Source organism: Cottoperca gobio, chromosome 13 (genome assembly GCF_900634415.1).
Source record: "Cottoperca gobio chromosome 13, fCotGob3.1, whole genome shotgun sequence".
In the NCBI taxonomy this organism is placed as follows: domain Eukaryota; kingdom Metazoa; phylum Chordata; class Actinopteri; order Perciformes; family Bovichtidae; genus Cottoperca; species Cottoperca gobio.
Genome location: NC_041367.1, coordinates 9,217,168 through 9,243,517, shown reverse-complemented (window position 1 = coordinate 9,243,517; position 26,350 = coordinate 9,217,168). Strand labels below are relative to the sequence as shown.

General features: G+C 41.1%; 1 protein-coding gene across 1 annotated transcript; it reads right to left on the bottom strand.

Moving 5' to 3' along the window:
• Window positions 1-114: 114 nt before the first annotated feature.
• Window positions 115-25,608, bottom strand: vps53 (VPS53 subunit of GARP complex). Its single transcript, XM_029446157.1, has 22 exons — window positions 25,469-25,608; window positions 24,893-24,973; window positions 22,992-23,041; window positions 22,833-22,899; window positions 17,845-17,931; window positions 17,308-17,423; window positions 16,654-16,773; window positions 14,349-14,427; window positions 14,092-14,235; window positions 13,829-13,971; window positions 13,075-13,216; window positions 12,175-12,273; window positions 11,400-11,494; window positions 10,105-10,347; window positions 8,437-8,584; window positions 8,020-8,102; window positions 7,824-7,902; window positions 7,148-7,296; window positions 6,978-7,047; window positions 6,653-6,790; window positions 1,889-1,993; window positions 115-1,404 (listed from the first exon to the last, which is right to left on the bottom strand). Exons 1-22 carry the CDS (start codon window positions 25,553-25,555, stop codon window positions 1,237-1,239), a joined length of 2,493 nt encoding a protein of 830 aa, XP_029302017.1. The 5' UTR covers window positions 25,556-25,608; the 3' UTR covers window positions 115-1,236.
• Window positions 25,609-26,350: the final 742 nt, after the last annotated feature.

The following is a 26,350-nucleotide window of genomic DNA, read 5'->3' as shown; positions in this document are numbered from 1 at the left end:
GCCCCTCATTCAAAATTGGATCCTAGTAAAATCAGGATGATATTTTTTTCCTGGGATTGACCATAATGTGCACATTGAAGCACTATACACCCATTAGATGAAGTGAAAGGGAACAATGGTGGCAATGTTTTTAATAGTGTTCAACAATTGCTTGTGTAGTATACAATTCAGACAAAAACAAACAAGCAACATTTTGTACCTGAAGGCAGGAATGAGTACATTAATGCAGTTCCATTGACTTCACATAAATAGCTGATTTTTTTCCCCTTCTTCCAGAGACTGTGATGTTCTGTATTTGACATTGCCGGGGACACATGAGAGAGTAGCTTTAGAGACCCAGCGATCACTTAGCAAAGTATTGAAACAAACTCACGTTGCGTAGAATTCAATTATCAAAGAATATTTTTGGACTGTTAAAACAATCAAGAGTGACCGCACACATGTGTCTAAATGTACGCATGTACACTACAGTATAGTATACACACACACACACACACACACACAAGGCAACAGCCTAAGTTTAAAGACTTCAGCTAGCTGGTTCTAATTCCCAAGTCAACCTTGAGAGACTTTAGATGCCAAGACAAAGCCGCCTCACTGACGATAGAAATCCAAAGATTCTCTTTGTTCCGGACTTGGGGACTCTAAACCCAGAGTCAGTGATTCATTTTAGGCCACCGTTCAGTGTCACACAAACAATCCCGACATATATGACCCATGTCCATTTTAATGGACGACAGAAATTAAAAGAGCTGAGGAATAGCTATCGATGAAATATGTTACGTTCAGTAATCATCAACTTCACTTTCATGCTGCCTGTAATCATTGCAGATTAGACATGTCCCAGAGAGGCAGCCAGACGCTTTCCAAGTGAGTGTAGTTAACAGCGCTACAACCTTTTTATTGAGTGCACATACACTGTGCAATAATGTACGTATGTTACAAAGCTCAGACCTTGGTGTCATGAAAAGAAAGGCGGGAAATTAAAGAAGTGAATGACATTTGTAACAACAGCAAGTAGCATTTGAGGACGTTTCTTCATAATCCAGCGTCAGGTGGGGGTTCATATTACTGTCAGTCAGATAATTCAGTCAACTTTTTTGCTCTTTCTCCACTGATCACTGAGGAGCATAATGAAGTCTTTGAGATGAATTACTGCAAGAGACGTGACAACCATCCCGGCCTTCAGCCCTTTTCATTTTCAGGAAGATGCCATTTCAGTGTGTGTGTGTCTTTTCACAGTCTCTTCTTGATGAGTTTCTCTAGTCTGCGGATGCGGGAGGACTCCTGCTCAGGGGTGGGGGCACTGAAGAGAGAGGGGCCGCCGTCGGCCCCGGAGGGCGGGGTGGGAAGCCTCTGCCTGAAGAGCTCCAGCATGCTGCTCTGTTCACTGCGCTTCAGACCCTTCACAACCATCCACACACACAAGGACAAACAAACACAGGGAGAATCACAAAGTATATAAAAACCTCTCCAAAGTATGCAAAACAAGATGAAAATGCAAAACATATGCAAATCAGAAGTATGGCAAAACAAGTCAAACAGATGACACAACAGAGGCAAAATGAGAGAAAACGCACAACTACAATATCTTTGGGGAATACGCTTATTTGCAAAAGTTAGATGAGAATATTAATACCAGCCTCAAACCTGTTTGTTCATGTTAAAGCTGGAGCCAGCAATCAATTATGTTAGCTAAGACTGGAAGCCTTTTTAGCCCCTTTATAAACTAAGCTAAGCTAAGCAGGTCCATCTCCATATTGAAGATAGAGTTATGAGAGTGGTATTGCTCCTCTCTTCTAACCCTAACAGGAAAACAAAGACCGTATTTTCCCCACATGTTAAATTATCCCTTTAAAATCACTGGTATAGCAAAAAACCAACTGACCTTCATGTCCAGGATCTTCTGGAAGGTCTCAGGATTTCCGTCAGCCAGGAGCTTGATGTAGTTATCGACAAACACCACTGATGGTTCATGTGGGGCCATCACCACCTGCGGGAAAAGTAGAGTTAAATGTAGGTTTCACCCCTCCCTCCTTTCCTGTGAACCATCATAGGACGACCCAAGAGATCTTTAAATGATCCCACATGGGGCAACTATGGCCCAAATGAGGAAAAGGGGGGGCTACAACTGACAAAACCAAGTAGTTCTAGCTGCAAACAAAGTTGGGACTATGGTTCTATATTTAGGAGCCTACTCCTTACTCTTTTTTTCTTTTCTTTTACACGCCAATTACTCCATGCATCAGTGGGCAAGAATTGGTTTCACCGGTAATTATTTTAGGGGTGTAATGAGTCTGGGCAAAAATCAGCATTAGTCAAGAGCCGGCAGAAAAGGTTTAATGAGGCACATGTCTTTCTGGATTGGCTTCTATTGGTGTTTTTTCTTTTCTTCCAACAATAGAGACTGGAAAACGTGGATCGGGTAGCACTTCTTGCAGCCGCTACAAAGCAGGCATACCAACACATGGCTGACAGACCCCCACCTCCCATCTCATGCATAGGCATGCGCACAGGGACCATCTGACAAAAGGTTTTCCCTTTCCTTCGCTTCTAAAAAAGACCCAATCTGTCTATCTTTCAGTGTTTACTCTTTTTACTCAAGGCGACATATATGAGAAGGTGAGCTGCACAGGGAGGGAGAGAGAGTTTAGTAATCAGAAGCAGGAGAGAAAGAGAGGGAAGAGCAGTCATGAAAGAATCATGTGGAATTCTTTGCTTTCTTACTGGCCCTGCAGACTGAGTGATTTACTTAGCAACTGTCCTGGAGCCAGGCCAAGGGAAAGGCCTGTAGGGACCTTGTAAAAAAAAAAAAAAGAGGGGGAGCTGGAGTTTAAGAATGAAAACGGGCATAAAAAAAGGAGAGCGAGAGCAACAAAGTAAGGAAGGGGCATTCAGGCTGAAGAAGGGTGGGGAAGGGGTTTTGCCTTTTAAATACTCCCCAGAAGAGAACTTCAGAGGTGGGAGAGAGAGCTGGAGCAATGATGGGCTGGGCTGGAGGAGCGTGGAAAACAGCCACGTCTCACTGGCATCGTACCGGCCAGGAGAGGCCGTCTCAGACAGACAGAAAGAATCATATGTACTTCGAACGTAACTGCGCACTGGCTCACTAAACAGACAACCACAAAAATATTCATCTTAAACACTACATAAAGATTGTGGAAGTGGAAACATAATACAGGAATAACTCTTGAGACTCTCTCTTGTGAACTAAGAGCAAGTCAATATTCAATTTAAAAGCTGCACTAATCAATATTCTTATTTGAACAATGACTGAATTGACAATGCGTAACTGTGAAAGGGGTCAGAGTTCAGTTTAGCATCTCTAAGCTCATTGTCTTGGTTTTAGGACACATAACTTTATTGTTTTAGTTCAGTCTCAGCGCTCTCTTACGCAGAAGTCAGCTGTTTTTAGCAAACGGGCTCAGATGAACCACTGTTCCCCTCCAGCAGAGAGATGTGAGCAGCTACCTGGAGACACGCATGTGGCTAAAAAAAACTAATATTTCCCTCAAGAGTCGACACCACAAACTCTAAATAAATGTTTTTGTTACTCCATGTGTGGTTGATGTGTAAGTAGGCAATTGTTTGCTAACATATAACAACTTTATCAGGTGATAATAAGTCCATGTTGTGTTTACAGCTTGTTTTGCTGCTCCCAAGTAGCCAACACAAGTACAGCAGAGCACTGAACGAGACGTTTTAGGGTGAACAAATGTTACAATTAACTTTCATGAACTAAAAAGCCCACTGTGAAAGGGTTAACGTTCTAAGAGGAAAACATAATGTAGCCACGCCTTAAGCATACCCTTCTTAATGACCTATTTTGCTCTAAATGCGACCGTAATTTACAAAATGATGATCATGCTGTACTGAAGAAGACTTGAAACTAGGATATGAGACCATAAACTCGGCAGGAAAATGTTTAACGGAAGTAAATCAAGTGAGAAGTATTAATTTTCTCATAGACTTCAATAGAATTGGACTTCATTTTGCAACCGGTGGGGTCGCCCCCTGCTGGTTATTAGAGAGAATGCAGGTTTAAGGCAACTCCACAGTAGCTTCACTTTTCAGACCCGGTTCCAGTTTGACTTCTATAAATAGCTATTTCACATCTATTGGAAACATCAACAGGATAGTTTTGATTAGTGTGGGATCATTAAAACAAATCTAGAACAATAACACAAGATTACAAATGTGCAGCTGTGTACAAAGAAAAACAATTCAACACCAAACACCCTAACCCTACATTTGGTGAATAATAATTATTGTTTTGCTTAATCTTACGCCACTGAAGGAAAAAAAACAGCCAATAGAGGAATTGTGCGATAACAGGATTACCTGCTCGTATGTTGGATCATTCCAAGAATGGTGTGTAGAAACAAGCTTTTCTTACACTCCAGTTTAACCCTCGGGACGATCTATACAAGTTCACCAGTGTATAAAGCAAAGAATGTACAATAACCATACTGTTCCAGTTCAAAGTTATACTCTGCTTAAATATTTGACATGCACTAGTAGTCATGCATTGGGCTTTCTGCTTAAATCTCCAAAGTGAGCTTTAAAAACTTAAAGTGCTCCTTGGATTGTCCCAATGAATTGCTGTTCCTTGGTGGGGGTAAGCGCCAGATTACATTTCAAGTCACAGCATCACAGAGTGTAATTCAAAACTATTGTTGAGGCAAGACAGAGGAATTATTGTATTGACCCTCTTCACATGGGTTTGTCTTTCAGAGGCTTCAGTCTCAGCCCAAGGTGGAAGCAATTACCTGCGAGGAACCTTGATGTTGCACTAAGTTGATGGCTAAAATGCTGGCCATAGTACAAAAGCTTCTCTTTACTCATATTAGCTTTCTCTTTCCATGGCCAAAAAAATGCTCAAAGAAGAAATCATTGTAAGGCTCTTTCATATTTTTCTTTTTTCTTAAGGGATGCAACGCAGAGGATCCTTCCTTTTATGCGTTCTTGCTACAATACCAGGGACAAAATGCAATGCTTGACTGTATACTATTTATTAGCACGGGATCGTTTGTCTACCGTTCTAATTATTACTCAGAATTACTTTTGGATTGTGTACAGTATCAGATTTCTAACCTCCACAATGATTATTGTGTCTTTTTTTTCTGTCGCAGTAATCGACGTGAATCACTCGGAGGCCTTCATGCAGAGTCAGCTACGCCTGTGAGAGTTCTTTAGAAGCCATATAGATCACATTCCAGCTGAAGGGGCCCGCTGGCAGTCCAATTCAGGAAAAGCAGACAGTGAATGCTGATGTGAATGCATTCTATAATTCTATAATGTGAAAGCCCCTTTAATGTGTGGCAGATGAGTGGAAATTCATGTATATACATTCAGGCATTCGGGCATTTTTCCAAGGAACCAAGACGAGCCTTAAAACAGGCCATATGGAACAGTGTGCATCCCAGTAGAAAACAGACAAACGGTGAGAGGGGTTTAAAATTAAAGGAGTGTGCCTGAAGGCCAAAGTCTTAGGAGTGGTTACAATATTACACCATGAGCAGAGCGCGATTGTAGCGGGTCACAAGGCCTCCCGGGAGTCCAAGGGAAATCAAAGGACGGGCGTGTGTCTGTGCATTTCTGTATACTCCAGAGGCAGTTCATTAGGGTGGGGTTAATCTACAGCAGCCACATACCAGTGTCCTCTCAGGTCTAATAAGGTAATTCTGAAGCAAGGCTAACCATCTGTGTTTACTCTCCTCACTGAAAACAACATCCAATATACAGCATCTCACACGGCACGTGTTTCTTGAGTAGTAACATGGTTGCATGCATCTACTTATTTACTCACTCACACCTTTCCACTGGCTCGAGGTCAACCACATACTGTGTTAAAGAATACGTTTGTGTGCATGTCTTGTGTTGGCCCCTCTCTCACTCATTAAACCAGGAGTGCATGAGCTCCATTCCTTCCCTACCTTTTTTATTTTATGGCAACATGCTCATAAAGTGCTATTGTGAGTGGGGCTGAAGACACAATTAAAAGAGTTATTCTGCCCAAAATAAACTGGAAGATTATCTGCACGAGTGACTGAAAACTGGCTCGCCAGTCACACCACAAAACACTCAAAGGGGACATGTTGTCTTTTGTTGCTTCTTACGATGAAACCTCAATCCGTGGAAAAAGCAGTTAGCTGCAGGTTGTGCCAGACTATTTCTGGTCAAGCGTTAGCATCAACACCAAAGTTCATGTTTAACTGGATATGTCAGCGACATTAAATCTGTACAATGGCAAACAAGAGATAAAGAAAAACTCATCCAGACTGCACTCATACATCCTCTAAAGCTCCAAGCCTTTAAAAGGTCAGAAAATGAAGCTTTGCTTGTAAAAAATGGCCAGCATGAATTTAGCCACCTGAGTTAAATGTCATACAATCTGAAGTTTCCCAATAAACATCAAGCGGCTCTGATAATGTGTTTGAGTTCAACTATTTAGTATTTAGAGAAAAGCTCAAGTTCTCATTCAAATCTATCTGTTAAAGATGCGTGCTCATTCTGAGTTTAGACATGGAAGGTAAACTGTTTAAATGAATCTCAACTGGCTTTAAGAGCAGTGTTGAGTGTTTTTCCAACATTCATCTAGGTTCTGCACAGCCAAAGCCTCCCCATCACCCCCCCAACCCCACCTCCTCACCTTAAGGATCATCTCTGCACGGGTCATGCCTTTCACTACTATCTTGGTGTAGCTGGCAGGTGCCTTGCGGAGCACCTGAGATCCTATGGAGGGCAGATCCAGCAAGACTGTCTTCAAGGAGTGTGTGTCAAGGAGGAGCTGGTGGGGTAGGATACACAAGACAGAAACTCAGAAATAGACAGTATAATATAACAGTTTTTTAAGATTAAACCAGAATGGATTTTCTGATGTGAGGACATACATGTACAGATTCAATGTGCTTGATGATGACTCACAATGCAGCTCAAATTAAACTATAGGACAGATTAGCGTAAAGTAAACTTACTTGTTCGGCTCCCACCATGCTGATAGGCTTACATCTGAACAGGTGGTTGATAAATTTGGGAATGAAAGAACTAAGGAAAGAAAGAAGTGATAAATACGTCAACATCTTTAATAATGGCTTATGGATAGAACAATGATATGTGTGTATTAATGTGTGTGTGTGCATTGTACTTTGTGAACTTGATGCAGAATTGTGTGAAGTATTTGCGCGTGGAGGCCAGGTTGTCTCTTATGATCGGCACATTTTGCTTAATATGCATGATAATTGAGGTCACATAAGGACTCTGGTCACCCACATGCTCCACACTCTGCCACGGCATCTGAGGGAGAGGGAGAGAGAGAGAGAGAGAGAGAGAGAGAGAGAGAGAGAGAGAGAGAGAGAGAGAGAGAGAGAGAGAGAGAGAGAGAGAGAGAGAGAGAGAGAGAGAGAGAGAGAGAGAGAGAGAGAGAGAAGATTGTTTGTACAGAGAAATGTTAATAATTATGAAAATGTGTAATTTGTGATGATTGTTTGTTTTCATTAACTTTTGATGTACAGTACTGTATGTGTATGTACACGCTAAGATTGATTCAAGGAGATTGTTTATCGTCTGGTAAATAAGTGACAATCCCTTAAAATATACATACATAAATCCATTACACATTACAACAAGGACATATTTTTAATATGGAAATCCTCAAGTTTCTGAATGATGATTGGTGGCAAAGACAGCCATGTTTTATGGCATTCATCTTTTAAGGGCAAACATATGAAACATGTTCATTTATTTTTTTAATGAATGGCAATGGTATTTGATTCCAATATCTTAAATACTATACGAGCTGAATGTGTGTGTATGTGTACTACCTTGCTCATGGCAGTGAGAGCAGGGTCACAGGCAGAATCGAGATCTTGAACGATTAGCTGGATACTGTTTGAGATGACACTGAGAAAACATGAAAGAAAATGATTGACACCATTAAAACATTTACATAATAGAAGGTAGGTCTTTTTTTTCTTTCCCCTTTCTCAAAGAAAAACATTGTCTTGAGTTGTCACTTACGTGCTGAACGTGTCCATCTCCCCGGTCAAATTAATTCTCTCCACTAGGAGTTTATCCACTTTTTCCTTTAGCTTCTCTTCCAACTGGAACATATTAAAACAAAAACACAAATATAAAAACAGACAAAGCTGAATCACTTTGAGTGAGTCCTTTCAAATGCGTGTTGTTCTATTTTTTGTTTTTAATACCGACTTAAAATTGCTGTATGTGTGTTGTAAAAGAACAGCATGGATGAAACCTTTCAGGGTGTTTGTAATCAGAACTGTGAGTTCCATAAAACACTGATGAAACAGGTCAAATATCCTGTAACTGCTGCATGAAAGGCACCGTTTGTTTGCGCATACTGTCACTGCCGTTCAACTTAAGGCATGAATTCATTCATCTGTGCGTCTGTGTGCTTATGTGTGTTGTGCATGCCTGTTGTGTGGTAGCCAGGCAGTACTCTGCAGTGCTAAGGATGCTACAGATCAGGCAGAGCTCGTCCATGGTGAACTTTGCAGCTTCTGAGCCTTCCTTCTCCTTCAGCAGACTGCTGATGGTAAGACCCCCGCTGTTACTGCTGGACCTGGAAAAGAGAGATAGACGGAACAGGAGAGAACAGCAGTAAAAAACAGAGACAAAGACAGAGAGGTTAACCGAAAAGAGGGAAAATATTTAAGGTCCAATCAGTAACTTCCAGCTGTAGTATTTACATATAAATGAGCATAATATAATTCAAGAGCTTCACTTGTTGACAGAAAATTGCAGAGTTTTTCTAACTGGAAAAGATATGAGTCTACTAATAACTATTAAAACATCCATCAACCATCTAACGGGATGCTGCTCCAATGAAGCTTCGACGGCGAGCCATTCTTTAATACACGTCATAACAGAGACCACAACATAGTTTAAACTCCTTCCGAGGGCCCCTCTCCAAACCTTTAAATCACACCACATTGGACGACCGTGTCTACATGTGTCTGTAAGTGTACGCACTTGCAAAGCCTTTGAGTGCATCTTTGTATCATGTTTGTGTACAGCGCAGAATATGGTATACATTAGACAGCGAGCTCAAGTGTGTAATTAGCATGCATGCATATCTGAGACAGAAACAGAGCACGTCTGTGTGAGTGTGTGTGTGTGTGTCACCGCAGCCAGTGATGAGTTCTAATGTGGCCAATGAGCCAGAGATGTTTTTGCTGGTAGCATATTAGGCTTTGCCACAATATAACCAACTCCAGATCCCTCATAGCATGCCATCTAATTCTATCTAACACAGCAAAGAGGAAAGACATACATTTCAAACTAAACTCCTAAACAGCCCCATCACCATACCAAAAGAATTAACAGATATGGGCATGACATGATTGTTTCTGAAAATTTAATCCCAAATAAATCTCTGTTTGTGTTAGTGCCCAGAAAGTCTAATGATTCGCAAGGATGGAAACGGTTGAAATATCAGTGAGTGTGTTTGTCAGCAGGACGGTGTATGTGGGATTGACTCACAATAAACTACAATGTCCGTGTTCGTTGTAATAAAACGAACATGTCAGCCGATGTGGCTGAATGATGTGTTTTTAAAATCGCTTTCGGAAAGCAATGGAGGTTTTTTGGCACAGTGGAATACACAGACAATACGTGTTCGTACGATCAAATCAGTGTTGCCGTTGTTCTTTTCATGGCAATTATAGCAAATATATATTTTGGGAATATTGCACTTATAATATTAATATGACATTAGAGAAGTTGACGGTGTTTCCTGTCACTTCAAATCAGTCAGGTTGTCTTACAGCCATCATCTACTGGTCAATACAGGACACATTAAAGCCGCTTCCACATTGGCAAGTGTCTTCACATGGAAGGTGTTTGATTCGAGAACTTTACTTCCAGAAAAGCACGGGTACACGTAGCTCCATGTTAAGACTACATGAGAAATTATTATAGAATAATATATAAATATAATATAATCCAACTGTGTCAGTTTGTGATTTGAAAATGATTAAAACACAGGATTTCTTACAGATCTGGAAATTTCCTTTACAGAACAGTTTTAAAATATGACTTTTCTTTCTGTTTTATAAATGAGTAATCCTGAACCGGTCTTACTTAGGCAGGTTGCCGGAGAGGATCTTCCAAGCGTACTCTCTCAGGAATTTCTGGAAGATGGTTGTGAGGGCGATCATTGGTTCTCCGGTGCTCAGTTGGGAGCACTGCACCATGCACTTCTTGTAATAGACAAAGAGGTCTGCACAGCTGGGCAGCACTGCTCCGCCCTCCTCCGTGCCCGCCTTGGGTGGGCCTTGTGCTCGGAAGTCAGCCACAAACCGGTCAATCAGTTCTCCCAGGTTCCTGCAGATGCCCGAAAATGTAAAAAGCCAAACCCACATAGGTTCACACACGCACATACTGGTGGCTGGATTAGGGACACATGAAAGGAATTACATTTAAACTTGAACATTAAAAACTTATGATTGGTTCCAGAACCCAATAAATAAATAAATACAAGGGATAAAATAAGAGGCAGACAGACAGATGAGCCACATGGATAAATAGGAGAAAATATTCCAAGCATATCAACATCTTCAGTGTTACAGTCAACAGGTCCACCGTCAGCTGGTGGGGCCCAATCGTACTGAATCTTGGAACTAAAGCCAAGGACAAAACAAGCAGGCCACTGTTCTCTGCTGCTATGTCCCACTGGGGACAGGCTGATCTGGCTGTTGCCTGTTTAAGGCTTTTGGACTGAACTGAAATGAGGTTGTAGCTGCAGAATAGGTCAATCCTGTTCCCTTGGACAGACAAACACCATTTAACGGTCCAGAGAGCCAAGAGCCAGGGGCTGCATGCAAGCACAGCAGTTCCAGAACTGTGTTCCGTTTCAGGAGCGATCGCCATGACCGGGGGAGGGGAGGGGACTGCTGAAGGAGAAGTGAAGGATGGTGGTGGAAGAAAGAGGAAGGGGAGACGTGAAGTAAATAGATAGACTGTAAAGAACAGGGGGTTTTTTTTGTTTTTTTTTAAAGAACGAGAGATTGAGATGAAGAAAGACAAAACATTACACAGAGAGAAAGAGGGGTGCCAGAAAAGAGGTGGGAATGAAAATAGGCAGATCTGCTGTGGCAGCACTTATTCAACCTCCCTCTCTCTTTCTCCCAGCGTCTGTGGTCGTGTAGCTAATGGGAAACATTTCTGCCACAGTGGAGACAGAGGCATTCAGAAACAAGAGATGGAAAGACAGAAGAGGCAATGAAGTAGAATGGTAGGTGGGGGATCTGATTGATGACTGGGCGATGGAAAAAGGATGAATGTGCCAGCGTTAAACACAACCTGCTCATAAACCTGGGTCCGTGTACCACGACCCAATATGGCCTAGTCTGCTTGTATGAGTGTGTGTTGCTTACTTGTCTTGGGACTCTATGTAGACGTATAGATGAGGCTCAAAGCACTTGGAGACAATGCCGTGGAAAGGGTTGTCCGGAGCTTTTGGTTTCCTGGGCTAAAACAATGGAGGGAAAATGAGGAATTAGTGAAATAACAGGCTTTAGTTGTAGCTCCTTTGAGTACCAATCAGCGGGTTTATGATTTGCCTCCAGCTCAGCAAGCAAAGGTCAAAACACTGAACACAGTTCTCAAAGATAAAGGTGGTGTAATTTGTTAGAAACTGAAGCAACTTACTTCCTGTGTATAAAATACAGTTACCGCTTTATTCACTCCACCTTACTATAGCTGATCTACACCAGTACTGCAGTAAATCCTACTTCATGAACGTTATAATGGTTTGGAGGCTTTAGCGTGTGGTTCTGTTGAACTGGGTCGTTTTACACTGGGTATTTCTAACCTCATTGTAGGGCTGTTATATTAAAGGTGGAACAGTTTTACCTTGGTGTACCTAACATCCAAGACAACCAGTATATCAGATAAGATTCTTCAAACTACTGCCACATAAGCACATGGTTGTAAGTTGACGTAGTACAGAGAGAGGGAGAATATTTAAATAAAGCTGCTACACCACAGTTCTACTTGCATAAGCCAATGAGCCAGTGGTATTTCCTTTAAGAGGAGCACTTAAGGAAAAAAAAGAAAATCTATTCCCAAGGAAAGCGCCACATCAGAGGAAGCAACATGTGACTTTAAGTTGCAGTTAAGGTGAGATGGGGTCAATCCAGGTCAACTCACCTTAGCCAGATCCTCGTCCTTATCTGCACCCACATCCTCCCCTGCCTCATCGTCCAGGAAGGGGTTAGTGGAGTCGAGAGGACTCTCTGGCCTCTTTAGCTATTAAAAAGCACAGATTTCTTTACTGCAACTTAGGCACTCAACGCAACCGACACTCTTGACTGACTGAACGGTTTCTGTAATTATCACAAACTCTTTTAAAAACAACTCAGGTGTCATCGCTTTCTTCAATGTTTACTTGAACAATTTCATGGGAGGGTTTGGTGAAGCTGCAACTCCAATTATAAAATTACACTTAACCAAAATCCCTGATTGAATTACAGAACCCAGCAGGCATGTGTGTAAACTGAAGACAAAAGGGCCTCCGACTAGCCTAATATATCTGAACAAGCTTGGCGTAGTTAGGCCACAACAAAGTGATTATCATAATCTGTCCATTCTCTGTGTATTGCTTCCACCTCCACACGCCAACATGACCCGGAGTGAACGGTTTCCACTGTGACACAGAGAGTACTCTTTGTGTGTGTAAGTGTAGAGCACAACACACTGTGAATCAGCGTTTTCCTGTAAGTGTGATTATGGTACAAACAAAAGCCAGCAACATGACCACAAAGTGTTTTCGCCTTAATGCCTTAAATTTCCTTAAATGGACACAGCATCAGTTCTACATCTAATGCCAATTTTTGCTAAAACAATACTGAACATATGGTCTCATTGGAGAACGGTGTATACACACACATTTTTTTACATGAATGTGAAAAATGCTGTGATTGGATGACATTTCATAATGCCAGAAATGTGTTAGTGCAGGACTTTTCAGATTGGATAATTAGAAGCAGCTGGAGTTAATGCTCACTAGAGCTGTATGCATTGTTTGTCTTGTGCGTGTGCTTTACTCACTCCGGGTGTGTCAGTCAAGGTGCATCCTGTGAAGCGTTTGGCCAGCAGTCCCTCGAAGTTTGTGGTCCTCTGAATAGCAAACAGAAGCAGCTTCACCTCAATCTCCTTAGCCCGTGTTCGCATCACCTTGGCAAGCTCCACCCTAACGAACACACATGACAAAAATGAACATAGAATCAGTTTGAGTATATTACCTCTAATTTCTATGCTTTGACATCCCAAAATGTTTCCGATGATCCTTTGTTATTATATAATTGTAACATCTGTCCTTTTAGTAAAACATGTCTCGTCAGGATTTTTTGCTAACGACACTGCTTCGATTTTTGCCAGATGTTTTGTTATTGTCAGCGGCAGCCGGGAGTAGCGCACAAACAGTGCCCACTCTTTCTTCCCCTGGTGTAGCTGAGAGGAAAAGACTGGAGAAGCGTGGTCACTAGGTCACTGCTCATGTAGGCCACCTACGTCAACAGCACTAAAAGCCAACTCACAAACTCACGTCAAGCTCGCCACACCAGTGTGGTTCACTTCATAATGCAGAAAAGTCCCACAGCCAATTTCTCAATTTTTGCCTTTTTAATTGAATTACATATCATTTTTTTCTTTTCCTTTCTTCTCTTTTCTTGGGTACGGAGACACGGCATAACATGTTAAATAGGCTAAAAACCACAAACCGTAAAAATTAAGAGTCTAAAATCATTTCCAATGCTTTTTCCTACATAGGTTTTTATTGCTATATGTTGTGGTGTATGTTAACCTGGTGATGTGGCAGAACTCCACAGCAATGCGCTCCGTCATGCACCACTCCTCAGGAAACATGCGTCCATACTTCTCCTCGTAGTCCACCAGCTGCCGTTTGATCCAGGCATAGCGTCGATCGATCTTGTCTAGCCATGCAACCTGAGCAATAGGGTGCGATACTTTGTTTTATTAAAAACCCAAACACCACCTTTTTCCAATTAGGTATTTACTGTAATTAGATATGATTGTGTACATCATGGAATTCAAATTCTTACTCACATCTTGGTTTTCCTGGAATAATACCAGATACTCTGAGAGGTGCTGCCTGATGAACTTTTTGATGATCTCTTGTTTGATGCGTGGATCCAGCACATTGGCCACCAGACAGGCATCTCTCAACACGTTACTGGGACCACCTGGTCTCTGAAAGGATGGGGGAAAAAAAAGTGTTTTTTACAAAGGGGGAACAAGACAAGAACATTGTCTGAATAGAGGAAATGGAATTAATTTGTCGGGGAAAAAACTGAAAACTTTACCTTGGAGCCTTGAGCGGGGAAGGATTCTTCAAAATCTGCCAGGATCTGAGTCCCCAACTCACTCTGCGCTGCTTTTACTCTAGAAAGGACAAAAAACAATACATGATTTCATTTAATTAAATGAAATTTGTTTTCTTAATCAGTCAAATTTGGAATAGTGGCAAATCATGTAGAAGCTTCTGATATTCAACAGACGTTAGCCTCCTTTATTTTGGCTCCCTAGCCACTGTGGCAAATATTTTTTATGACCAACAGCCAATTAAAATATACTAAGTTCAATTATTGTCCAAAAAAATGGCACAGGATGACAATCTTAACAAGTTACTTACTGGAAAACCTCAAGCCCAGTGATGTTTTTTGAAGTGTCACAGCACCCAATATGATACCGCTAGTGTATAATGTATTGGAAAACTCCAAAAGCGATTATATAACGAGGTCTACTTAGACAATCTGAGTGTATCCAGTGCTGGGAGAGTCTGAGTTAGCCTGAAAGCATCCAGGCCAGGTTAACCCAGGACAAGGCACCCAAAGCCATGACAATCCTCCAGGATACACACGAGAGAGGGCGCGGATATAGAATCACAGATGGATGCCAACTGAACTGGTAGCGTTCATTTCAAGTGCCCGCTGTTGGCTGAATATCTAAATATCCACCTCTGTGTGCTCGGTTACTGAGTATAAAACTCTAATAACAAACACTGCTCAGCAGCAGGTCTGGCTGTGTCCAGTGTGTAGCTGCATTTTGTCCAATCATGTATGTGTATTCATATAATACAGTATATACAATAGTGCAACACAGCCTAACATGTTGTCTCACTGCCTGTCAGCTGAACTGTGTAGTTGAGACAGTGAGAAAAGCATTAAGCGATGACAAGAAGAAGGCTTATAAAAATATTATCAAAGTTGATCATGTTCAAAGGTGACATGCACACTGACGGCTCAAAGTCCTGTCAGGAAAAGAGGCAGATTTATTTAACTGAATTAAACATTTAAAAAAGGCAGGAAAGGAGAAATGTCTGTGGAGACTCGATTATGCTTTTAGACTGTAACCCTGTAGAATTTTCCCCATTTGTTTAAAATTGAACGTTTTTTAGAGTTTGAAATATCCTCTGTAGTTTTTACTACTGAAACATGCACTCAGCTCTTACTGTTTTAGAAGGACAAATGATTTGTCCTACTTCATTATACTTTATGTGTTCAATAAACATTCTTAAAATATATTGTCTTCACAATCAGATTCAGTTCATGTTTTAATAATTGTGCTGCCATCAGATACATCAATTCTTTCATATGTATTCCTGTTCAGGTTTTTATTTTTTATTTTATTATTATTAAAAAAATTAACCTGAGCTTGAATTCAGAATTCAATAACATTTGTAGTCTTTAATTGTCTCGCTATTACTTTCTATGAACTGTTTGCGTCCAGCCTTGTCTTCATAGCTCACCAGCAGAGTCACTTCTTCCACGCAGCTGTTATTTGGTATGAACGTGGTCTGCCACACCTCAGTCAAAACAGAACAGAAGGTCATCCTTTCTTTCTTTTTTGGGGGGGGGATCAGCACTACTTTTAACTTGAATGTCCTGATATGATTCTAATGTTCTTGGAAAATAATAGTAAAAAGGGAAATTTAGTCAGTCAGTAGTGTGGGAAACAACAGGATAACAATGCACTTTGTTCTGTGTGTGTGTGTGTGTGTGTGTGTGTGTGTGTGTGTGTGTGTGTGTGTGTGTGTGTGTGTGTGTGTGTGTGTGTGTGTGTAAATCCAGATATTCGCAAGAGGGAAAACAAACATTCCAGAAGTTAGCAATACTTAAATGTTACACTATTGTGAAAGCACATACATGGACGCACACAGACACACCCTCAGAAAAAGTATGCTCCTAATAGCAGAAATTCTGACATAATGAGACTCTATTCAGTGTTTCCTTCCTGCATTTGAGGGGGTTGTGTGTGTGTGAATATCTGCATAAACAGGATGCAATACGTAAAACACCTCCAGCCAAATACTGCTACCAGTATTCAACAGTTCAGCTGACGAGCTGCGGAATATTGAGCTGTAAGCGGAGACCAGAGCTCTGAGCTGGCAACTAGAAATGAGTTGTTCTTACAGCTATGCTGCTCACACAACAACAGCCCCAGCGAGCTTAACCAAGGCACTAAACCCCTTCAGCATTCAAGAGTGGCTGCAGCTGATGCACTCATAGAATGTTTTGAGGGGAACATGTAAAGAATTAACCGTTATGTGAGCACACACAGTACGTCCCTGGTGAGTGTGTTGTGTGTGTGCGTGTGTGTGTTTGTTACCTCTCAGAAAGCTGTCTGATCTGGGGTATGCCCATGTACTTGTGGAAATGTTCCAACACATTGACCACTCCCTGTAGCAGGTTGGCCACCTCACCATACTGCCTCTTTCTGGTCATGGCTCTGGAACACAACACATCTGTGAATTATTTTCTACGACTATACAAAAGAAAAATATCCATCTTTATATCCTCCAGGTTACAATTGTCAAGTGATTACGCCATGCACCTCTGTAAACATATCATGCGAACGTCAATGTAGCTGTATATCAGGTGTAAATACATTCCTAACACGCTATCGGTGAAAAAAAGAAAAGCATAGCATACAGAAGGATATGCATACTAAAGATTAAAATGTTTAAGCCCCTTGTGGGGACTGCACAGTGTGCATCGCACAAATCTTTGGGATTGTTTTCTTGTTTTGCAGTTAAATCAGATGTTTCATCAATATACATTAGCAGCTTTAACGCCCAGGTTTTTGTTTTGACTTTGTTAACATTAATGATGCATTACAACTCATCATTCCAATCCTTTATCCTAAAATCAAGAGTGTATATCACAACTACAGAGTCCACAATCCCAAAATGCTTTATTTTGGTCAAATAAGCTTTAAGGTAAAAGTCTTTAGGTCTGACGTGCTGAATGTGATTGTACCCACTCTAAAGAGTCGACGCCCCCTGCCAACATATGCAGGTGGTTGAGGGTGGTGATGGATGTGGTTAGGTGGCGCTTGGCATGATCCAGCTGCTTTATATCCCTCGTAATCTCCTTGACCTGCGCATGAAGAGGAACAAGTCAGACGTGTTGGTTATATAGCGTGGACGAAAGGAGAGAATAAAAGTACAGAGATGGGGGAACACAAGAAGCGAGAGAAGGTGAACAAATGTAATTGGTTTGACTGGATGGTGTGATCGGACAAAGAGGAAATAAAATTAAATGAACGACACACCCGCTTGGTTTGAGAAATTATTGCTCCCGACGTGCCTCCTGAGGGAGGGTCTGCTTTCCTATCTCCCCCTCTCATCCTTTCTGTATGCACCCAGCCTACCTCGGCTTTAAATAACTCTCCCCACTGTCCCCCATTGTAACAGAAGGATACAGGGTGTATCTCCCCTGTGTTAGGTCATGCCCCTGATAAGCTTCAACAAGCCACCTTTGTGTGTGTGTGTGTGTGTGTGTGTGTGTGTGTGCATACCATTTGTTCAGACTTCTCTGCCTTGTCCTTAATGTCTTTGATTTTGCCAAAGAGCTGCTGAATGGCAATCTGGGCCTCTTCCAAAGCCTGCACAAAACAAACAGAGCAAACATGAAACATACAGAGAAGACATATTTTCCACTGAACTGTTCCGCTACATCCTTCAGAGGAACAAAAGGGAAAAGCTCTCACTTAGTCAACTCTCACATGCTGGCTGTGAGAGAAATGGCGAACGGTCAAACGTTATATCGTGATATAAAAAGTATTCTGTTGTTTGGTGCGTCCATATGAGATGCAATACAGGTGTGTCTTTACACTCATACTTTCTTCCTCCATCTTCATCCTTTACAAATGACCTTTCTTACCGTTCCTTCATACACTAAGCTAACAGACTGTACTGTGCATTGATTGCGAATAAGTCAACCTAACAAAAGCAGAATAAACGTCCCTCTGGGGTCTGAAATATCAAATCTGGATTTTCTTGCATTCACAAATCCATGAACAGAGAACATGGAAACTCTGTCAGCATCTGATGGAAACATGAATATTTCTTATAATGCTTTCAATCTTAATGTATTATCCCATCCATAAAGTATTAACTTCTATTTCAATTTCCTTAGAAAAATATGCTAAACTCATAACACTTTGCTGTGAGACGCAGGGCGGTGTGTGGAATAACTGTGTGTCAGTTGTGGTGTGGCAGTCTGGGTCAAATGTCGAAGGATATTTTCTTATCCGCGCTCACCACTGGCTTAATATCCTGCTTCTGCCTGTTCCCAGTTCTGGAATACGGACTAATTGCCCGTCTAATTGGCGAGCTAGTTTGACACATGAGCCATGAGGCTAATCTCTGCATAAAGGCTGTCACTATAAAAGGCTAAAGAGATTATTAGCAGTTTTAAAAACCTATAAAGCCAGACCGGATTAGATAACATTAGACAGTTACAATTGTAAAATGGTTAACGTGCTGTTTGAACATTTCCCCATCATTTGACATGACAGCTGTTCTTTGATGGTCCTAAAAAGGAGATTGTGCTCCGACATCTGATGCCAAGGTAATTGGCTTCACTTGGCCCGATGCTACGACACAACTTTCCTCAGATTCTCACACACACACACACACACACACACACACACACACACACACACACACACACACACACACACACACACACACACACACACACACACACACACACACACACACACACACACACACACACGAGGAATGCTAACAGCCGGCACCAGCTGTGCGAGGTATTTACCACTTTTACAAGCACGTCTAAGAAACAGTGAGTGAGAAAACGCACAAAAACTGTGCCCACGCACACACTCACACAGACGCACGCACACACAAGCGTGCACTGACAGCAGAGGATTAATTTTCCTTCCTGAGTGTAGCCAAAGAGCAGCACTTGGTGACAGTGTCGTGGAGACAAAGTCAAGACGACACCATATGACTACCGGTAGGTTATTAAAATACAACAAAACCATATTGACATTTAAACCTGCCAGGAGAGTTTCAACCTTAAATATTCTTAAACTAAGCTAAAAACTTTATCTACTGTGTGTAATATGATTATATAAAGACAGTGTGCCATGGAGGCCAGACAGAGAGGAACTCTTCTTGAATAAAGATGAGTGAAAAGCTGACTCTAGCTTGCACGTGTCCTTCTTTCCTTTTATGTTTTAAAACAACCCTTTGGTTGTTGGGTGATTGGATAAATGAATTGGAAAAATGCATGCAGGTTATGTGATTTCTCTTTGATCTGAAAGTGAGGAGGAAGGGAGTGCCAGTGAATCCTTAAAGAGGTTCCCTTGAGGGTTTTTTTTTCAGCAAACAAACGGCATGCAGGAGAGTCTGCATTTGTCGCTCATGCAGACTCAGCTGACACAATCTGGCTCCCTTCCGAGCGCTCATTTCCTGTATTTAGCCTTGAGGAAAGCGGAGAGAGACCACTGCCCAGCAGGCGCCTCCATGCCCGAGATGTTATCTGCTCTCACACAAACACGCACATGCACACCAGTGTATCCCCAACATGCAGTAAGCAGCACAGGATTCAAGGCGGTTTTATAGTGTTTAAAAAAGGAGCTTCAACAGGGTTGGGATGCACTTCCCTCCTCCCTGTGACAGACTTCAATGTAGCTTTCCAAATTAGAGGATTTACTATTGTTTACCCAGTTTTATTTTAGCAGTTGGATCATTGCCATCATGTAAACATTTTTAGACGGTTTAGAGAGAAGAGTGCTTCACTTAACAGAGAAAAGAATAACTAATTAAATGTTTTGTATAGAATTACTCCTCTTGTTAAAACAATTATTTTTGTCATAGCTAAGCCCGACAGTAAGTAATATCCAAAGCACCACTTCCTAATGCATTCTGTTATAGCCTAAGTATAAATATGCTAGTATCCTGCTGGTACGCATTTCTTTAATTGTTTAATTTCTCCTTCATAAAGCAGTACAAAATGTTGGCACAGTTGGTGTTTGTGGATTATGTGCTAGTCAGATTTAATAGGCTACACTGATGAAGTCACGAAACATAGCTGAGGCCTAGACTGATAGAATCTGTAGTGTGATTTCTTTTACTAATACAGAACAAAACACAAAGTTATAGGAACTATAAAGTAGAAGACAGAAAGAAAGTACGTGACAGTTTAGAGCATATAAGAGAGAGTTCTGTGAAGATGAAAACTAAAACAAGCTGTGGACATTAAATATTTACATTAATGCTGGGGTTTTTATAGGAAGACCACCTGACACTGTATTTTCTAAATGCATCCTTCTCTTTACCAAAGTGGACACATAAAGAGTGCAAAGACAGACAGAGACACACACACACACACACACACACACACACACACACACACACACACACACACACACACACACACACACACACACACACACACAGGCTGTACTCGCTGCTTGCATGGTTGGCAACCTGGCATTTGCGTTTTACTTCCTGTGTGTGTGTGTGTGTGTGTGTGTGTGTGTGTGTGTGTGTGTGTGTGTGTGTGTGTGTGTGTGTGTTTATACCTCCGTGCACAGCAGAGCTTAATGTGACTGGCATTAACTGGTAACACATGTTTGGGTTCATTAATGAGATTCTTTAACTCAGACGTGCACATATAGATTCCAACCAAAAAGGCTTTCACGTCCCTCATTAGCGGTGAGCTACGATATTGAGCCGGCTGAGGAGCAGGTGTGCATGTGGTATCCAAATTGCCTTGACAACAGGCAGGTGGGAACAACGTGTGTGGTAGGGAATTCTCGGCTGGCAGACTACAACCATACAGACATTTTTTGTGCAAAGTTATGTGCATTTGTCAGCACAGCCGGACAGGTCAGGAGATTCCAACAATCTGCCCTCATCCTCAGCACTTTCGGAAATAACATCAGTATTATTTCGACCACATGAAACGATGAAGGTTAAAAGGGATTATTCTTGGGTTGTTTAGAAGTGAGCCGCATACGAGCACTGCCACAATTTCTGATCGATGACGGAGTTCATGTCATCATAATGGAGTCTGTCTCTCTGCCACTGGACACCATGAATTACAGTCAATCATATTGTAATCAATTTGGCTTGTGGGGCCATGTGTATGCATTTGTATTAATGTGATGCAATAGACAGTTCCGTGTTGGTTTTTTTCCCCAAAAATTAAACAATGTATAGATTTTTTTCGTTGCCAAGTAACACAGCCATTGTAGCACTTAATAACAGCTCCATTAGTCGCCGGGGTCTGACCACTAAGAGAATGACATTTCCACACTCTCAGTCTCGCAGCATATAACTGACTGACTGTGCAGGAAAGAAAGAGGAATCATTCCCCAGACCTCCTCTACTTTCTCTCTCCTTCTGTCTTACTCTCTTCATCCTTCTCCATAAAAGTTACCATCTTGGGTTTCGACCTGGGGATTGCATTAAGCTCAGTGAGTTCAGTCAACAGCAGAAAGGACTAAATTGCTGATCTTGTTTGTTTTATCCTATTGCCATCCTTATGTTTCAATCGCCATCTTGAAATGAACACCTCTCCATCTTTCCATCTGCAGAAGGGATTTTTCCCTCTGGAAATGTTGGAACGGCACTGTGGGGTTGGAAAAACAAAGTAAATTATTGTGTGTGACTGTATAATGTTATTGGTCTGGAGGGGATTTAGAGCGTTTCCGCTACCAGACAGTAGCTAACGAGGAAAGACAGGGCCACCAGGCCAGACACCCCGACGACAACGCACACCTAATCATGTCAACTGGTCCGAACATACACGGCTCACCCGTCAGGTGTCACATTCCCTTTAAGCCACAAGTCCTTGACAGAGCGAGGTCCTGGATTAAATCAGCAGGAGCTGTTCTTTTCCATCATGCTCCCACAAGAAAAAAGGCAAAGACTCAAAAGCCTGGGTTTAAAAGAAATCTAAGTATTTACATGCAGGAATCTATTTCCCAGACGTGTTTTCCGTAAAGAAGGGCAGTTTGAGCAGCGGGAATGGTTCTGAGTCATCTTGTCCTTTTCCATGGAAGCAGTGTGGAGAGAGGAAAGAGCAGGCGGGCGGGAAGAACATGTTTTTCTGGCTTAGGAGCAACCAGTGGCACTATTTTAACTGCTGCTGTTTTCAAAAACCACAAGTGATAAATAGGCCTGATGGTTTGCATGTACGCTATGAAAAAGTGTTTGTTAATCTCCCCCATAGCCCTCCATTATGGCATGTTAAGTCTACATGCTGTGTTTTTACAATGCTACATATTATATTTCCCCTTCTATCTTAGACTGACACGCATATCAATCAGCCTTTGCGAACAACTGCGGCTCTACCACCATCACCATAAGGAAACAATACAATTCCAGCACTTATCTAATTCTGACACCTAATAAAATGGGTTTCTTTTCCAGCCATATTGCCACAAAGGTGACCCACTTAATTGCAAAGAAGTCAATCAAGTTTGTCCAACCACTGCAGTATGCCCCTCTGTGCAGCTCAACTCACCTGTCTGCCATCCTGACCCACGTTGGTCTGGCCTCTCACCACTGTCCTGATGTTGTCATCCAGACGCCTATCATACATTACACAAAATGCCTTTTCAGTCAGATAGAGGGTACCAACAAAAACAAGAAATGTGTTATCAAGTCATTGACATGAACTCACCGGATCTTCAGACGAATCTTGTTTACCACATCATCAATATTAGCCAAAGACTGAGGGGAAATACAAAGACAGGAAATCAGGAAAAGCTGAAGCAACCGTATATACAGAGGAGAATGGATGGATCATATGGAAGTCCTCTTTTCTACGAGTAATACTTTATATTATATCCTCCTGCTGTTTACTGTGTTGTGCACACATCTGTACAGAGACACCCTTTGTAGCATTTAATGTATTTGTGCTTAAAAGGGACAGTTCACCCCAAAAAACATATTTTACATACTTACTTGTGCTTATCTAGATTGTTTCCGTGTAAGTTTCCGCATAGAGGTCTGTCTTCTCTTGAATATAATGGAACTAGATGGCACTCGGCTTGTGGTGCTCAAAGCGCCAAAAACACACACGTAGGAATTATTTTTCTTTCTACCAAACTACATGTGCCAACCACACAGAAGTGCGCCAGAAGTAAATGAAAAAACGGTAGTAAGAAAATAGTTCCTGCATGAAACTGCTCACAACAAGGTCTGTGGATTATGGGGTTAGGATTTCTGCAAAGAGACAATGCTGTTGAGTTTTTCAAACATATTTTTTGTGCCACAAGCCGAGTGCCATCTAGTTCCTTTATATTAGAGAGGAGACAAACATCTCTATGGCCGATATCTCCAACACCTGGCAACCCACACCAAAACAATCTAAATTGATAAATAGTACTACAGGTAATTATTATTAGGTAAAATATGTATTTTTGATTTTGGGGTGAACGGTCCCTTTAAACAAGCTTATTACTTTGCCTCCAATTATACAAATCTGCTCTACTGGATCTACATGTCAAATGCAGGACAGGTGTAACGTCTCACCTGATGAAATATTACACACAACACCATTTAGGCGAAAATGCATTCACACTTACACCAGTAGGCCTTCTATGTATACGAGCACAAACTATAGGGTAACAGTGACCCCTCATGGAAATATAATATACCCCTAGACATGTATAAAGTATACTGTATAATCTTTCAAGTAATTTTTTAGGATTCACAATATACACACATGAGCACATATATGTATACATTCACAGACATCTGCACAATATCAATGTATACACTGCCATATGCAGCACCTACACATAAGGTTGTTTTTTCTTATTTGTTTTTCTGTTCAGTTCTTTTCATTCTGAATCTGTTTATCCATTTTCTTGGTTTAGTTGTTTTAATTTGATTTTAAAATCCTAATCAATGTTAAGGACCGCAAATGACCTTCAGCAATACACCCCATAAACATATAATGTGTTCATAATTCATGTTCTCTGGTTTATAATGGTAACCTGTTTTGTTCCTGTTAAAGGAAACACAACACATTTCGATCCCTGCACAGCTAAAGAGTTCCAATCTATGGAACTTCTTTTGTTTATGAATTACATGAAGTATTACATTAACTAAAGATGAACAGGCCTTTCTCACGTCACATTTAACATGTTACAGTAGGGAAAAACTGAATTTTATTTAGCTGCTTTAGTTTCAGGGCCCTCGTATTGTACGTGCTTGTCTCACTGTCACGGCTCACTGGGGGCACTTGAATACAACAGGGACATTGTTAATGTTAAAATATAAGTGACACCTGGGTTTTTACTATGAAAAAATCGAAATGTCGTTTTGTTTTAGTCACATCTTTCAGTTATGTGTTATATATATATATATATAGTATATCAGCCAATCTTTATATATATATATATATATATATATATATATATATATATATATATATATATATATATATATATAAAGATTGACTGATTGTTATTGTAATGCAACAACCAAAGACTTGTTGTCAATCCACTTGTGTCATACTATTGACAGCCCCACATACACTGGATATCAGTATCAGTCTGTGTCACTTCACTGTACCTGCTCAGTGGGGAACAGTGTGTTAATGTATTCCACAGCATTGAAGTCTGCTCTGTCCAGAGGGTCCTGGCTGGGGAAAACCTTGTGCACAAAACACAAAACACAATTCAGAAAGGTACAGCTGACGACGTTACACTGAATATTTGATGGTGTAATTGTGATGACTTCAACATGCCAACTGGTGATGCCTTGCAACGTTATTTAACGGTTTCCTGAAATAACTTTAACTAATTATTAGTGACAACCTGCACATACAAGTTGTTAAATGAGTCGTGTGTAAGTACAGATGATAATAGTATCCTAACATTCACGACGACACTCACCAGAGTAAAAGGCAAAGACAGCTTCGTAAACTAACATTAAACCCTTATTTCCAGCTAACATTAACGTGACCCTAGTATATAAACAACCTGACAACATTATCTGGAAGCTAAACTCTTCATATAGTGTGGAAACCAATGTTGTACAGCTAACATTAGCTATTACAGCAGTGTAACATCCAGCTAGCCTGCTAACAGCTGGTTTATAAGCAAGACCAGCAACAATGTCGCTACAGTAACGAGGTCAAACAGCTACCTGTTCAATGGCTAGTTGCACCTCTGGGGTTAGATGCAAAATAGCCTCCAAATCCTCAGCAAATTCAAATTCTTCTTCCTCCATCATTGTCAAAACAAATCCCGAAAGAAATCTCCGGCATAACACTTCCGGGTGTGGAGGCTTTTGGGATACTTGATGACGTCGAGAAACGGTGCTTTCAGGGCTGTCGGAAATCAGAGTTAAACTTGAGCGACAAACACATTTCTCAATTCCTCTTTCTCCTGCATCCCTTTCCTGCCTGGCATTGGACATTTTTATCTGTATTTTCTCCCTCTTGAAAGTGCAAATGAATGTTCTAACAAAAGTGGCAAATACGACAAATACAGTTATACCTAAGCCTATGATAAATTATTTGTTGACAAAATGTGACATGTAAGGGTAGCCTACTAGGGAATCAATAAGTGATAAGTATTATTAATTGTAATTCTGTATATGTATGTAGAATATTGTTGCCTGTTATTCAAAGTACATAAAAGTGGTTCACTATGTTTCTATTGTTAGTTCTACACCATTACCAAATTAATACTTAGGAGGAAGAGATGTTGAAGGTTGGCATCAGGCTCTACATGGTGCCGAAGTCTGAGTGTGTGGTTCAGTGACGTAAGGGCAGTATTTTTTATTTAATTGAAAACACAAATACATGCAATATCAAGTACAAGAAGGGGAAACATGGAGCCAGGGAATGAAATTATAAGCTTCTCGGCTTGCTTATTTTGTAACTTAATTGAAAGACTTACACACGGCTGGTGTTTCTGTTATTGTTGTTGTTTACAGATGATGCCTTCCCAGTGGCCTCACAGGATAATGACCTCTGTCGGTGCAGGAGCAGTTAACAGTAGGATCTAATTATTAAAAACGTTC

What these genes read in the sequence shown, in the direction of transcription:
- vps53 (XM_029446157.1), bottom strand. Translation starts at nt 25,555, where the DNA reads ATGATGGAGGAAGAAGAATTTGAATTTGCTGAGGATTTGGAGGCTATT. An exon ending in GGGGGCGTCGACTCTTTAGA is followed by an intron (nt 16,774 to 17,307) that starts GTGGGTACAATC and finishes GTTGTGTTCCAG; the next exon opens with AGCCATGACCAGAAAGAGGC. An exon ending in CCTTGACTGACACACCCGGA is followed by an intron (nt 12,274 to 13,074) that starts GTGAGTAAAGCA and finishes GCTTTTTAATAG; the next exon opens with CTAAAGAGGCCAGAGAGTCC.